Here is a 14,370-nt window from a genome sequence, read left to right on the forward strand (position 1 = left end):
TCTACCAAGCTGCCACTGCTGGGCCCCTGAGCAAGGCCCTTAACCCTCAGTTGCTCACTGTAAGTCACTCTGGATAAGGGTGTCTGCTAAATGCCATAAATGTAAATAGAAATCACTTTTTCACTAACGCACTATTTCTTTCTTCCTTTCTTCGGCAGTACGTATAATTACGTGGGTTACTTCATGAACAAGATGTTAAGTGCATTTGAAAAAGGAGACCTCACTCTCGCTCGAAGCCTCCAGGTGTGTCTGAGTTCAACACCATCGTCTCTATCTATCTGTCTGTCTATCTGTCTGTCTATCTATGTCTTGCTCTCTCTCTTTGTCTTTGTCTGTCTGTCTCTCTCTCTGTCTCTCTCTTTGTCTTTGTCTCTGTGTGTGTGTGTGTGTGTGTGTGTGTGTGTGTGTGTGTGTGTGTCTCTCCCCCCCCTCCCGCTCTGTGTGCCTCTGTGTTTGTGTGTGTGTTTCTCTCTCTGTGCCTCTCTCTCTTTCTCTCTCTCTCTCTCTCTCTGTGTCTCTCTCTCTCTCTCTGTGTGTCTCTCTCTCTCTCTCTCTGTCTCTCTCTCCCCCCCTCTCTCTGTGTCTCTCTCTCTCTGTGTCTCTCTCTCTCTCTCTCTCTCTCTCTCTCTCTCTCTGTCTCTCAAAGTTAATAAAAGTCAAAGCTCTTACAGAAAACCTCACACATCATGTATTAAACATGTTTTTAATCAGACGGAGCGTTTGTCTTTCGAGACCCTGTGAAAGTTCTGTTGCTATAGAAACGATATCGTATTATAACGTGAATCGAACCTGCAGTATTGTCAGATCTGCCGTCATGGACAATTAATCAACCACTTCAGCACCATAACATTATATCTTTTATACATTTTAACATATTATATGCTGGTTAATCTTTATATAATCAACATCTTAAGAGGTTAAGAGTAATTTACAAATCCTGTGTGTGTGTTTCAGTTTAAGCTGCAGGATGTCCTCACATTCGCAAACGGTCTAGGTGAGGTCGATTATATACAGCTGATTATACACCTAACAATATTCTCTCTCACACACACATACACACACACTTTTTTTTTAACAATATCGGTTGTACCTCAGAACCAGCTGCGGAAACGTGTATCGGTTTTTTGACCCCTCTCTTTCTCTAGGCTTCGACCTGGCCATGAACAAGCAGGTGATGAGCGTGTGTTCCGGTCTGCCGATGGGTCCCCCGAGGCTGCCGCTGCTTCCGTCCCCTCCTGACGCCGTTCAGGATGTCGTTAAGAAGCTCCATCAGGACATGGGGACATGTCCTAACTAGAACAGTAGCACCGTTATAAATCCGGCCATGTCGTACGCGTGAACGAGCTACGATGTGTTTGACAATGTGTAAGCTATGATTAGTTTGATTAGCTTGTAATCAATACTCATAACATATAACCAGTAACACAGGGATCCTCGTCTCTGGGTGTATCATGTGATGTGATATCGTCTCATTAAAACAAGGTCGGGTTTCTTTCTCTCGTGGGCACATAAACACTGATGGGATATCCATATATACTGACTTTGTAGCACTTAATTGTTTCTAAATAAACACTAGAATTCATGTTGAACATTTATCAAGCTTCAGATTTAATGTCTACTGTTTGTTAATCTTCACAGTTAAACCGTATTTATGTTGGTCTTCATCGTTAAAGAAAGAGAGAAATCATTAATACGGCACAATCCCATATTCTCCGGTTTAAAGTATTATTATTTATTATAATGATTAATAAATGAATTAAAATGAGAAATAAATTCCACACATGAGAGTTGAACGTGGAACTAAGACCACAGATCGTACGGTTATATCACCAAGAGACGAATCTGACGAAACGGTCACAGCCTTTTAATCTCTTTAAAATCGTAGTTATATTTTTATTATTATTATTATTATTATTATTATGATCCCTAGAACAGAGCAATTTACACTGAAAAAGAGAAGAAATCTGTGTTTCTGGAGCCAACTGGTCAAAAAATACTCCACCTTGTTTTCTTTCTCTCTCTCTTTCTGTCCCCTCTCTCTATCTCTATGTCTCGGTGTCTCTTTCTGTCTGTGTCTCTTTCTGTGTCTCTATTTTTCTTTCTTTTTTCTCTCCCTCTCTGTCTCCTCTCTCACTCACTCACTCACTCTCCCTCACTCTCCTTATATCCTTATCAGTCCATTCTGATGATATTGTTGTAATGGTCAAAGGTCAGAGGTTCAGACAGACTGCAATAATAAAATCCAATCAGTTTGAATCCATTTCTTATGCAAGAATTCATTTTGAAAAAAAAATTGAAGACGTGTTGTTGGGAAAATGGAGAACACAAACACCAGGTGGTCTAATACGGGAACAAAAAATTTGCAGCCACCAGAGGGAACCCTTTCCCGAGTTCTATCTATTTTTTTCATGGACCAATCCTTCTGTTACTGAAATCTTTGCCTGCTCAGTGTTTATGCCTCTTGCTACCGTTTTGGATTTGTTTGCTCCAAACTTTAGTCGAAGGAAGCATTAAGAAAACTCCTCACTGTGGCCTGAACTCCATTCAGAATGTGGCCATTACATGAACTCCTGTGTGTTTCTGTCCCACAGGAATAAATGTTTTGCAGATTGAGAAATTCCTGTGTTTGAGATAAAGTGCAGGAATTTGATTTGAGGGAAAACGTATGAACTTTTAGACATTTCCAAACATCAGGCCAAGTCAAAACTTTTTTCTCATGTTGATGGGAGAGAGAGCGAGAGAGAAAACAAGGTGGAGTATTTTTTGGCCAGTGAGCTGCAGAGACACACAAACACAGATTTCTCCCCCTATTCGGGTCTATTACTCAGTGTAACTTGCTCTGTGAGCTCAGTTTTAGTGATCGTGTTGTGGCAGCACTATGGTCTCGAGCGTTTTCTGGCTCTCGGCTCAGACGCTGGTGTTTATGTGCCTCCTGATGCCAAGCTCTGGGTTTCTGTTACTGCGTGAAGGAGAGAAATGTGGAGAATACATCGAGGGCGCATGTGAGAAAGGGCTCGTCTGCGTGCCTACTGAACCCTCATCGTTGTTTTACGCTGTAGGAGAGTGCACCAGTAAGTACGAGTGTATGACTCTGCCTCCACAAACACACGCTTCCTGCCTCTGTATTGTCAATGTTTAAGGATCGTTTATTGAGTAATTTATTTTGTGACATTTTACTGTTTGTGAGTGTTAGAGCCAACTGGAGGACTTCAAGTTTTAATTATGTGGCTGTGATAAATCATTTCTCCTGCTCCATGCTACATGTCCCAGGGGTTACGGGTTGTAACTGCTCCGAGTTCCAGTGTCCACCGTGGCCAAAGGATCAATATTGCACTATAGTGACTGATCCGTGTGGTTGTTGTACCCACTGCGCCAGACGGCCAGGGCAGGTGTGCGGTGGCCCGAGTTGGAGATACGGTAACTGTGAACAGGGGTCTATTTGCACCCTTGTTGTGGGACTTGATTCAGTCAGAGCTCCACAGACAGGAGTGTGCAAAGGTACTACAACTACTGCTGCTACTGCTACACAAAAAACTATTAAGCCAATGTTTTGCTTGAAAAGTGTGCTTGAGAGATCCTTCTTTAAAAATAAATGGCAGTTGGTTTGTTATATTTTGGAATAGAAAAGAATACAAATGAATACCTGTTTTTATTTCACTCTGGCATCCTTGCTATCTTTCTTTTTCAGAGCTGCCAAGTCATTTAAAAGACACCTTCTCTGCACCTCAATGTCCTGCTCAATATGGCTGCAACGTTCATGTTGGGAATTGTGATTGTTATTCCGATGACTCCTGTTATGCATCATTCCGTTATAGCACCTATGATGACTGCAATAAAGTTTTAATGGGTGACACACACACACACACACACACACACACACACACACACACACACATTTACATTTACAGCATGTGACAGACGCCCTTATCCAGAGCGACGTACACGAGTGCTTAAATCTCTAACATTGAATACATTAATACTGGCTCACTAGGTTACATACTTAAGATACCATGAGTTTAAAACTTTTGTTCAAAGTTACAATGAAAAAGTGTCAAAGGTTGTTTTTTGTTTTGTTTTTAAATGCAAAAGATAAGTAAAGAAGTGCTAGTTGAAGTGTTTCCTGAATAAGTAGGTCTTCAACCGCCAATTGAAAATAGCCAGTGACTCAGCTGTCCGGACCTCTAGGGGAAGTTTATTCCACCACCTCGGTGCCAGAAGAGAGAAGAGTCTTGTAGTAAACTTGCCTCTTACCCTGAGAGATGGTGGAACCAGTCGAGCAGTGCTGGTAGTTCGGAGGGTGAAGGGAGCAGTGCGAGGGGTGATGAGGGCTTTTAGGTAAGAGGGAGCTGGTCCATTTTTGGCTTTGCAGGCCAGCATCAGTGTTTTGAATCGGATGCGTGCAGCTACCCGAAGCCAGTGGAGGGATCGCAGCAGCAGGGTGGTATGCGAGAACTTTGGCAGGTTGAAAACAAAGCCGGGCAGCTGCATTTTGTATCATTTGCAGAGGATGGATTGCGTTCATAGGTAGACCTGCCAGCAGTGCATTGCAGTAATCCAGAGACTGAACAAGTACCTGAACAGCCTGTGTGGACAAAAATGGCTGTTCCTTCTAATGTTGTAGAGAAGAAACCGACATGAGCGAGTCACATTAGCAACATGAGAGGAAAAGGACATTTGATTGTCCATGGTTACCCCAAGGTTGCGAGCTGTGGCTGAAGGGGAGAGCAGATTGTTGTGCAAGGATATAGCAAGATTATGACCTGGGGATGAATCACCTGGGATGAACAGCAGTTCAGTTTTGCTAGGATTGAGCTTTAACCGATGAGCAGTCATCCATGATGAAATTTCATGCCAAACATGCTGAGATCCGATTAGAAGCTGTGGTATCTGAGGGTGTATCATCAGCATAGCAGTGGTAAGAGAACCCATGTGAGGAAATAACTTCACCAAGAGAGTGAGTATACAGGGGAAAAAAGAAGAGGACCAAGTACTGAGCCCTGTGGGATGCCAGTGGAGAGTCTGCATGGAGCAGATGTCACTCCCCTCCATGTTACCTGATATGAGCGTCCTTCCAGGTAGGAAGCGAACCATTCCCAAGCTGATCCGCAAATCCCAAGACTTCTGAAGGTGGATAAGAGAGTCTTGTGTTTGACTGTATCAAATGCTGCTGAAAGGTCAAGGAGGATAAGGACGGATGACAGTTTGGCTGATCTAGCAGCATGTAGTTTCTCAGAGATATCCAAAAGGGCTGTCTCGGTGGAATGAGCTGCTTTAAAGCCAGACTGGTTGGGGTCTTGGAGGTTGTTCTGTGAGAGATAGACAGACAGATGATTATAGACAATGTGCTCAAGAATTTTTGAAAGAAACGAGAGAAGTGATCCCGGTCTGTAGATACTGATGTCTGATGGATCCAGAGCAGGTTTCTTTAGGATGGGAATAACCCTTGCTCTCTTGAAAGTAGTTGGTACCTGACCAGATGCTATGGATCTATTGATGATAGTGGTAATGAAGGTCTTGCGAGATGGTCTGGAGCATAGTGGAAGGGAGTGGATCCAATGGGCAGGTGGTAGGATTGCAGGACTGGATGAGTTGTAAGAAATGTGACAACGAAGGTGTAGGGGAATCCATATTCTGAGATGTAAGTGCAGTCGGGGCTGAAGTGAAGGTCCGTCAGATTACTTCAATCTTCACCTGGTAGAAAGAAGCAAAGTCTTCTGCAGTCAGGGAGGATGAAGGAGGAGGACCCGGGTGGTTGAGCAGAGAAGAGTTGATGTTGTGGAATTTCTGAGGGTCATCAGAAAGATAGAAGGAAGTCTTGGCAGAAGTCACATCAGAGGAGAACTTGGCAAAGAGTGTTCGGTAAGAATCAAGATCTGCATCAAGTTGTGATTTCTTCCACTTTCTCTCAGATGATCTTAGCTCTCTTCGATTGTTGCGCAGCACATCTGAAAGACAAGGAGCAGAACAAGAAGTTTAGTGGACATAGGGCAGAGGAACTCCATAGTTGAGGAAAGAGATGAAAGGAAAGTACCTGAGTCCAAGGGTAGTGAGGAAAAAGACTCAGAATTAGGAAGAATAGAAAGAGTGAGACAGAGTGAAGGTTGTGGCGGGTAAGAGCGAGTGGGTGAGAGGTAGTTTTAGGTAGGGTAGGGAGAGTGATGGTGAAGGATACTAGGTGATGATTGGAGGGGTGAAAACCAGGTCAAGAACATTGCCTCCTTTGTGTGTGGGGATGAAGCTGTTGAATGTCAGGGCAAATGAGTTGAGAAGAGTCAGGAGCGAAGAAGATTGATGCTTGTCAGAGGGGAGGTTGAAGTCACCAAACACCATCAGAGAGGAGCAATCGGAAGGGAAAACACTAAGCAGTGTGTCCATTTCTTCCAGGAAGTCTCCTAGGGGACTAGGAGGGTAGTAAACAACAATGATAACAAGGTTGATTGGAGAGGAAACTGAAATGACATGGAATTCAAAAGAGGACATGATTAAATGAGACAGGAGTAGAGGTGTAAAGCACCATTTCTTTGATAACAATAAGTACCACCACCCCTGCCTGTTTCTCGTGGTGAGTGAGAGAAAGCATAGGCTGAGGATAAAGCAGTGTTCTGTAGGGATATCCAGGTTTCTGTTAGCGCAAGAAAATCAAACACACACACCCCCCATAACAGAGAAATTCACAGGAGTTCATGTAATGGCCATATTCTGAGTTAAGGTAAGGCCACAGTGAGGAGTTCTCTTAATATTAATACTTAGGACCTCAGTCTATACACTTCTTTTGACTCAAAGCAAGCGAGGATTGTCATAGGGTCCAGAACTGGGCTGGGACCCTGGCTTGGAAGGCCACCATATTGGCCTTGGAATGGAAGAGGGCTCGGCACAGTGCCTTGAACAATACTTGGTACCTGGTTAGGGAGGCTGCCACATTGGCCTCAGAATGGAATGGGGCTTGGAAACTGGTTTAGGAGATTTCCATTTTGGCCTAGATGTGGAACAGGGCTTGGAGCTCTGTTTTTGAGGCTACCCTGTCAGCCTCTAGAGGGAGCTCTGTGCTAGAGGCTTCCCTGTCAGCCTTGTTGTGTAACAGGGCTTGGAGCTCTGTATTGGTGGCCACTCTGTTGACCTATTTGTGGAACAGCGCTTGGAGCGCTGTGCTGCAGGCCACCTTGTCTGCCTCTGGAGAGGGCTCTGTGCTGGAGACAACCCTGTCAGACTCATCTTGGAATCGATCTGGGAACTCTGCAATGAAGGCTACCCCATTGGCCTCTGGAGAAGAAGACCGCCCTGTCAGCCTCAGTTAGGAACAGGGCTTGGAGCTCAGTGAAGGGTGGCATCCTTTAGCCTTTGGTGAAAGCTCTGTGCTTGAGGTCAGGCTCAGCATGGAACGTTGCTTAGAGATCCGAATTGGATGGTATTTGTCAGCCACAGGAGGGAGCTCTTGAGCATTGAAGGCCATCATGTTGGCCTCTTAAGGGAGCTCTTGAGCAAGAAGGGGCTTCCCACTTCAGCAAAATGCAATACCCAATTGAGGGTTCGGCCATTCGGGCAAGACGTTCCAAACCTCAGCCTCTGTTCTTCCTTGGGCTTGGGGTTTGGCACGTTAGAAAAGTAGCATTGGGCCAGAACATGAACAGAATGCTGCCAGAGCCATGCACTGAATAATGAGAGAATTGTGACAGGACCTTATTAAACAGGCCACTTTTGACTCAAATATTTGTCATTAGCATCGCAGTAAAAGTTAATGCTACATCGAAAAGTTAATGCTAAAGTTTGAAAATAATATACTGTTATAAATCTGTTATAGACAACATTTCAAGCAGTTCATTCTTACTGTATTTTGCAGAATTTTGTTTATAACTTCAGTTTAAACATGCAGAACTTTAACCGAGTGATTAATGATGCTCACCGGCACTGAGACAAATTTTTACTCATCCACACCCACTCATCCATATACAGTGACTCATACAGACACCTTACTAAAACTTTTTTCCCTCCTTTTAAGCCGACAGGATGTATTTCTCGTATGACAGCGTCCCCGAAGTAGAGCCACCTGTGGTTGCGTGTACGGAGTACTCTTGTGAGGTTCAGGGCTGTGAGTGTGTGTGTCAGTATAGAAAGTGTGACAGCAGGACACGTCCACTCTATGAGACCGCCTGCTGTAAAATTCTGAGTAAGAGGAAGAACACATCATTTACTAGGATAATTATTGATTCTTTGATGCTTGCTCTTATGCATTTGTCTCTATCTTTCTCTCTCTATCTCAGAGGATTCTGGCTGCCAAAATGCCTCCTGTCCTGAGATTCCCACTCCGCCTTGTCCAGCAGACTCCTTCATTAGTCAGCCCTACACTGAACCTGGTCAGTGCTGCCCCAGTATACCTGCTCTATGCACCTGCAACTTCAAAACCTGCGCTCCAAAACCCCAATACTGCCCTGAGGGTGGATATCCCAGACTTGTTGCGAAGGGTAACGGCCACCCGGGGAACTGCTGTGACCGCTATGAATGTATGAAAGAAGAGGATTAATTAGGACATGGACACACGCACACACGCACACACACACACACACACACACACACACACACACACACACACACACACACACTGATTACATTCAGGGGTTTGTTACCTCAAGGAGATCAGAGGAACACCACTGTGACTGAATGATTCATCTCTGGTTCTGTCTTCTTTTAACAAACCTGAGCGACATACTTTTTTTCTGAGTCATTAAATCTTCAGTGATTATTTTTGGAGACAAATGTCTTACTCTAAGCTTTGCATTTACACTTTCAAAAAATAAAGACAAAGTGAATGTCAACTGTTGAAATGTTTTGCTGGGAAAAGCAAAAATGGCAATTATATATTAGTAGAAGAAATCGCACACGACAAAGAAATGTTAGCGACGTAGTAAGGGTGTTTCAAACAACGGTAACATCTAGAATTGTGGTCGACTTTCGTTTAATTTATGAAATAATGAAGAACTTTAAATCTGTATGGTGTTATAGAGAAGCTTTGTGTGTTCGGTGTTGTATAGATCAGAGGTCCCCAACCTTTTTTTCACCGCGGACCGGTCAATGTTTGATAATTTTTCCACGGCCCGCTGGGGGTGGGGACTATACAATTCAATTAAAATTAATCATTTTAATTTAATTGTATTTAAACATGCCTTTCTAGCTCACTATAATGCTAAATCAATGAGAACCCTGAGCTTGTTTCTTTACAACGAGACGGTTCCATCTGGGGTAATAGGAGACAATGACACTCGAAGTGTGTTGCTTATGTCCAGTTTATTCCGTTGTTTTGTTTCGGTTGCCATCACTGCAGAAAACCCCACTTCACACAGATAGCGTGTCGGAAATGGCAATAAGGATTTAAGTGCTGTGGTGACAATCTCAGGGTATTCCGCCATGACTTTAATCCAGAACACTGGCAGAGTTTCTAACTTTCTAACGACGTCTGTTTCGTGCTCATTTTTGCTAATTTGTGGGTTAAATTTGAGCAAACACAATATACACGTACACCAAGCACTGTTAAACATGACAAAGTACCGGTGAACAGAGAGAAGAGCGATACACACCTTCTCTCTCCACCAAAGCTACAACACCAGCCTCCAGACGTCACCTAAACCCGGCCCGATATCACGATATTTTGCGCATGCGCGGTACTGGTGCGGCTTTAGGTGACGTCTCTCAGCTCCCGGTTATCCTCTCGTCCATGGAAAGTCGCACAAACCCGAGAGAAATACACCACAGTAAATAAAATGGAAATAATTTAATGTTCCTTGGGTGGCCCGGTACCATTTGGTCCACGGACCGGTACCGGTCCACGGCCCGGGGATTGGGGACCACTGGCCTAGAGAGCTCAGTTTTAAACTAAGTTTGTAAACACATTTTAAAAATGTTTTTAATTTTTATAATAAAAAGCTTTTGGGGGGGGCACGGTGGCTTAGTGGGTAGCACGTTCGCCTCACACCTCCAGGGTCGGGGTTCGATTCCCGCCTCCGCCTTGTGTGTGCGGAGTTTGCATGTTCTCCCCGTGCCTCGGGGGTTTCCTCCGGATACTCCGGTTTCCTCCCCCAGTCCAAAGACATGCATGGTAGGTTAATTGGCATCTCTGGAAAATTGTCCGTAGTGTGTGAATGCGTGAGTGAATGAGAGTGTGTGTGTGCCCTGCGATGGGTTGGCACTCCGTCCAGGGTGTATCCTGCCTCGATGCCCGATGACGCCTGAGATAGGCACAGGCTCCCCGTGACCCGAGAAGTTCGGATAAAGCGGTAGAAAATGAATGAATGAATGAATGAAAAAGCTTTTGTCAAAGGCTCACCCAGGTACACTGTAACGGGAACACTATATTTCGCAGCCACCAGAGGGAACCATCTCCCGAGTTCTAGCCACTTCTGGAACTCGCACATATAAACCACGCTCACGCCACGCTAGACACGAAGTTTGCTTCATGGACTAATCATTCTGTTACCGAAATCTTTGCCTTCCCAGTGTTTATGCCTCTTGCTACCGTTAAAGGATTTGTTTGCTGAGTCTTTCCCTTCTGTTTATCGAACATAGATCCAACTCAACCTTTGTTACACACCAAAACCTTTAAAGTGGTTTATTATCTGCAGCAGGAATTTCAAAGTAAAGAAGCCGTTTAATTTGGTTTGTCCTTGTTGGATATTCAAACTTTAGTCGAAGGAAGCATTAAGAAAACTCCTCACTGTGGCCTGAACTCCACTCAGAATGTGGCCATTACATGAACTCCTGTGTTTTTCTGTCCCACAGGAATGAACGTTTTGCAGATTGAGAAATTCCTGTGTTTGAGATAAAGTGCAGGAATTTGATTTGTGAGAAAAAGCATATGAACTTTTAGACATTTCCAAACATCAGGCCAAGTCAAAACTTTTTTCTCATGTTGATGGGAGAGAGAGCGAGAGAGAAAACAAGGTGGAGTATTTTTTGGCCAGTGAGCTGCAGAGACACACAAACACAGATTTCTCCCCGTATTCGGGTCTATTACTCAGTGTAACTTGCTCTGTGAGCTCAGTTTTAGTGATCGTGTTGTGGCAGCACTATGGTCTCGAGCGTTTTCTGGCTCTCGGCTCAGACGCTGGCGTTTATGTGCCTCCTGATGCCAAGCTCTGGGTTTCTGTTACTGCGTGAAGGAGAGAAATGTGGAGAATACATCGAGGGCGCATGTGAGAAAGGGCTCGTCTGCGTGCCTACTGAACCCTCATCGTTGTTTTACGCTGTAGGAGAGTGCACCAGTAAGTACGAGTGTATGACTCTGCCTCCACAAACACACGCTTCCTGCCTCTGTATTGTCAATGTTTAAGGATCGTTTATTGAGTAATTTATTTTGTGACATTTTACTGTTTGTGAGTGTTAGAGCCAACTGGAGGACTTCAAGTTTTAATTATGTGGCTGTGATAAATCATTTCTCCTGCTCCATGCTACGTCTCCCAGGGGTTACGGGTTGTAACTGTCCTGCCTGCAATCAGGTTTTAATAGGTCACACACACACACACACACACACACACACACACACACACACACACACACACACACACACACACACACACATTCACACCCCATAACAGAGAAATTCAAACACACAGGAGTTCAGTTAATGGCCATATTCTGAGTTAAGGTAAGGCCACAGTGTGGATTTCTCTTAATATTAATACTGAGGACCTCAGTCTATAGACTTCTTTTGACTCAAAGCAAGCGAGGATTGCCATAGGGTCCAGAACTGGGCTTGGACCCTGGCTTGGAAGGCTGCCATATTGGCCTTGGAATGGAAGAGGACTTTGCACAGTGCCTTGAACAATACTTGGAACCTGATTAGAGAGGATGCCACATTGGCCTCTGGAGAAGAAGTCTCAGTTAGGAACAGGGCTTGGAGCTCAGTGAAGGGTGGCGTCGTTTAGCATTTGGAGAACGCTCTGTGCTTGAGGTGGGGTTCATCATGGAAAAGGGCTTGGAGATCCGAATTGGATGGCATTTGTCAGCCACAGGAGGGAGCTCTTGAGCATTGAAGGCCATCATGTTGGCCTCTTAAGGAAGCTCTTGAGCAAGAAGGGGCTTCCCACTTCAGCAAAATGCAATACCCAATTGAGGGTTCGGCCATTCAGGCAAGACGTTCCAAACCTCAGACACTGTTCTTCCTTGGGCTTGGGGTTTGGTACGTTAGAAAAGCAGCATTGGGCCAGAACATGAACAGAATGCTGCCAGAGCCATGCACTGAATCATGAGAGAATTGTGACAGGACCTTGTTAAACAGACCACTTTTGACTAAAACATTTGTCATTAGCATCACAGTAAAAGTTAATGCTACATTCGTCCAAAGATCGAAAAAACTTTTGACATAAATCTATAATACTGACTCTACACGAGACCGTTCAAACTTTGTAGCTAAAACACACAATGGATAAAAACGGCAGATTTTTATATATCCTTTTATTTTTATATATTAATATACTGCTATAAAACTGTTATAGACAACATTTCAAGCAGTTCATTCTTATGCATTTTGCATATTTTTGTTTAAAAGTTCAGTGTAAACATGCAGAACTTTAACCGAGTGATTAACAGTGACTCACACAGACGTCTCACTAAATCTTTTTTCCCTCCTTTAAGCCGACAGGATGTATTTCTCGTATGACAGCGTCCCCTAAGTCCCCGAAGTCCCCAAGGAGCCACCTGTGGTTGCGTGTATGGAGTACTCTTGTGAGGTTCAGGGCTGTGAGTGTGTGTGTCAGTATAGAAAGTGTGACAGCAGGACACGTCCACTCTACGAGACCGCCTGCTGTAAAATTCTGAGTAAGAGGAAGAACACATCATTTACTAGGATAATTATTGATTCTTTGATGCTTGCTCTTATGCATTTGTCTCTATCTTTCTCTCTCTATCTCAGAGGATTCTGGCTGCCAAAATGCCTCCTGTCCTGAGATTCCCACTCCGCCTTGTCCAGCAGACTCCTTCATTAGTCAGCCCTACACTGAACCTGGTCAGTGCTGCCCCATTATACCTGCTCTATGCACCTGCAACTTCAAAACCTGCGCTCCAAAACCCCAATACTGCCCTGAGGGTGGATATCCCAGACTTGTTGCGAAGGGTAACGGCCACCCGGGGAACTGCTGTGACCTCTATGAATGTACGAAAGAAGAGGATTAATTAGGACATGGACACACACACACACACACACACGCACACACACACACACACACACACACACACACACACACATTGATTACATTCAGGGGTTTGTTACCTCAAGGAGATAAGAGGAAAACCTTGCGAAAGTGCATCAGATCATCCTGAATGATTCATCGCTAATCTCTGGTTCTGTCTTCTTTTAACTGAGCTCAGGGACGTACTTTTATTCTGAGTCATTATATCTTCGATGATTATTTTTGGAGACAAGATAAGCTTTGCATTTACACTTTCAAAGTCAAATCATTTGCTCCAGTGTATCAATGAAAACTATATACAGTTCAATAAAAGAGTAATAAATCATCGCCTTGGAAATTCCTAGTTGTAGTCTTTTCAGTGTGAAAGAAATCCACGAGACTTCCTCCTTGTCCCTCCTTCTTGTCAGACCCTGAACCCCAGTTCTGTGTCATACTTTCAGGTCGTGAGTCACAGCCACAGACTCTGTCAGGAGCGTGTCTCAGACTTCTCATTTCCTCTTTCTGTCATAGATTTCATCTTTGTCAGTTTCATAGCATCAGTCCTGTTCTCATCTTTTGTTTTTGCCCCAATTCTATTCACAATTGGCAATTGAATAGAAGTTATTTTAATTATGTTTAAATAATTTGTTTAGCAGTCCCTCACAGTAAGAAATTTGCATTTTCAGAAGTAATATTTTCCAAAATATATATGATATATTACCTGAAAGTCAAAAATGAAAGAGAGAGAGCAAGAAATACAGAGAGAGAGAGAGAGAGAGAGAGAGAGAGAGAGAGAGAGAGAGAGAGAGAGAGAGAGAGAGAGAGAGAGAGAGAGAGAGAGAACGCTGTGGAAAACACTTACATTACATTCTTTCCTGATCAGTGTCTCACACACACACACTCATAAACACATTCACCCAGACACAGACACACACACATTCTCTCTCTCTCTCACACACACACACACATTCACACACACACACACATTCACCCAGACACACACACACACACACACATTCACCCAGACACACACACACACACACACACACACACACACACACACACACACACACACACCCTATCTGATGGCTAAAACTGAATTAACTTAAACGTTTAAAATATTTTGAAGATTGTGGCATTACATTAAAGATGTTTATTTATTTCAGCTGCATTGAGAAATTTCTTTTCCAAACGTTACGCTAAGGCAACCGGAACT

General features: G+C 43.9%; 3 protein-coding genes across 13 annotated transcripts in view; all 3 read left to right on the plus strand.

Annotated features, from left to right (window-relative positions):
• The window catches only part of npl (N-acetylneuraminate pyruvate lyase (dihydrodipicolinate synthase)), a 6,234-nt gene extending 4,639 nt beyond the window's left edge, over positions 1 to 1,595 (plus strand). For all 4 annotated transcript variants that reach the window (XM_027160673.2, XM_047799910.1, XM_047799909.1 and 1 more), the window contains 3 exons: positions 159 to 243; positions 955 to 994; positions 1,146 to 1,595. In XM_027160673.2, coding sequence (XP_027016474.1) covers positions 159 to 243; positions 955 to 994; positions 1,146 to 1,297 — 277 coding nt within the window. In that variant the 3' untranslated portion in view covers positions 1,298 to 1,595. The remainder of the gene's footprint in view (positions 1 to 158; positions 244 to 954; positions 995 to 1,145) is intronic.
• A 144-nt stretch (positions 1,596 to 1,739) lies between these two features.
• On the plus strand, positions 1,740 to 8,810 carry LOC113651807 (cysteine-rich motor neuron 1 protein-like). The gene is made up of 5 exons (XM_027160671.2): positions 1,740 to 3,071; positions 3,271 to 3,498; positions 3,689 to 3,847; positions 7,997 to 8,164; positions 8,259 to 8,810. The coding sequence occupies exons 1-5, from the start codon at positions 2,879 to 2,881 to the stop codon at positions 8,516 to 8,518; spliced, it is 1,008 nt and encodes a 335-aa protein (XP_027016472.2). The 5' UTR covers positions 1,740 to 2,878; the 3' UTR covers positions 8,519 to 8,810.
• Positions 8,811 to 10,372: 1,562 nt separating this feature from the next.
• On the plus strand, positions 10,373 to 13,502 carry LOC113651810 (cysteine-rich motor neuron 1 protein-like). Of its 8 annotated transcripts, none has more exons than XR_007137699.1 (4): positions 10,373 to 11,249; positions 11,372 to 11,493; positions 12,622 to 12,804; positions 12,899 to 13,502. XR_007137699.1 is itself a non-coding variant. In XM_027160679.2 (2 exons), exons 1-2 carry the CDS (start codon positions 12,699 to 12,701, stop codon positions 13,156 to 13,158), a joined length of 366 nt encoding a protein of 121 aa, XP_027016480.1. In that variant the 5' UTR covers positions 11,502 to 12,698; the 3' UTR covers positions 13,159 to 13,502. The 8 variants fall into 8 exon arrangements, 1 of the variants encoding a protein (XP_027016480.1); XR_007137698.1 differs by having other exon boundaries at positions 10,713 to 11,249; positions 11,366 to 11,483; XR_003442733.2 differs by having other exon boundaries at positions 10,725 to 11,249; positions 11,372 to 11,483.
• The last annotated feature ends 868 nt before the right edge of the window (positions 13,503 to 14,370 follow it).

Source organism: Tachysurus fulvidraco, chromosome 14 (assembly GCF_022655615.1).
Source record: "Tachysurus fulvidraco isolate hzauxx_2018 chromosome 14, HZAU_PFXX_2.0, whole genome shotgun sequence".
Classification (NCBI taxonomy): domain Eukaryota; kingdom Metazoa; phylum Chordata; class Actinopteri; order Siluriformes; family Bagridae; genus Tachysurus; species Tachysurus fulvidraco.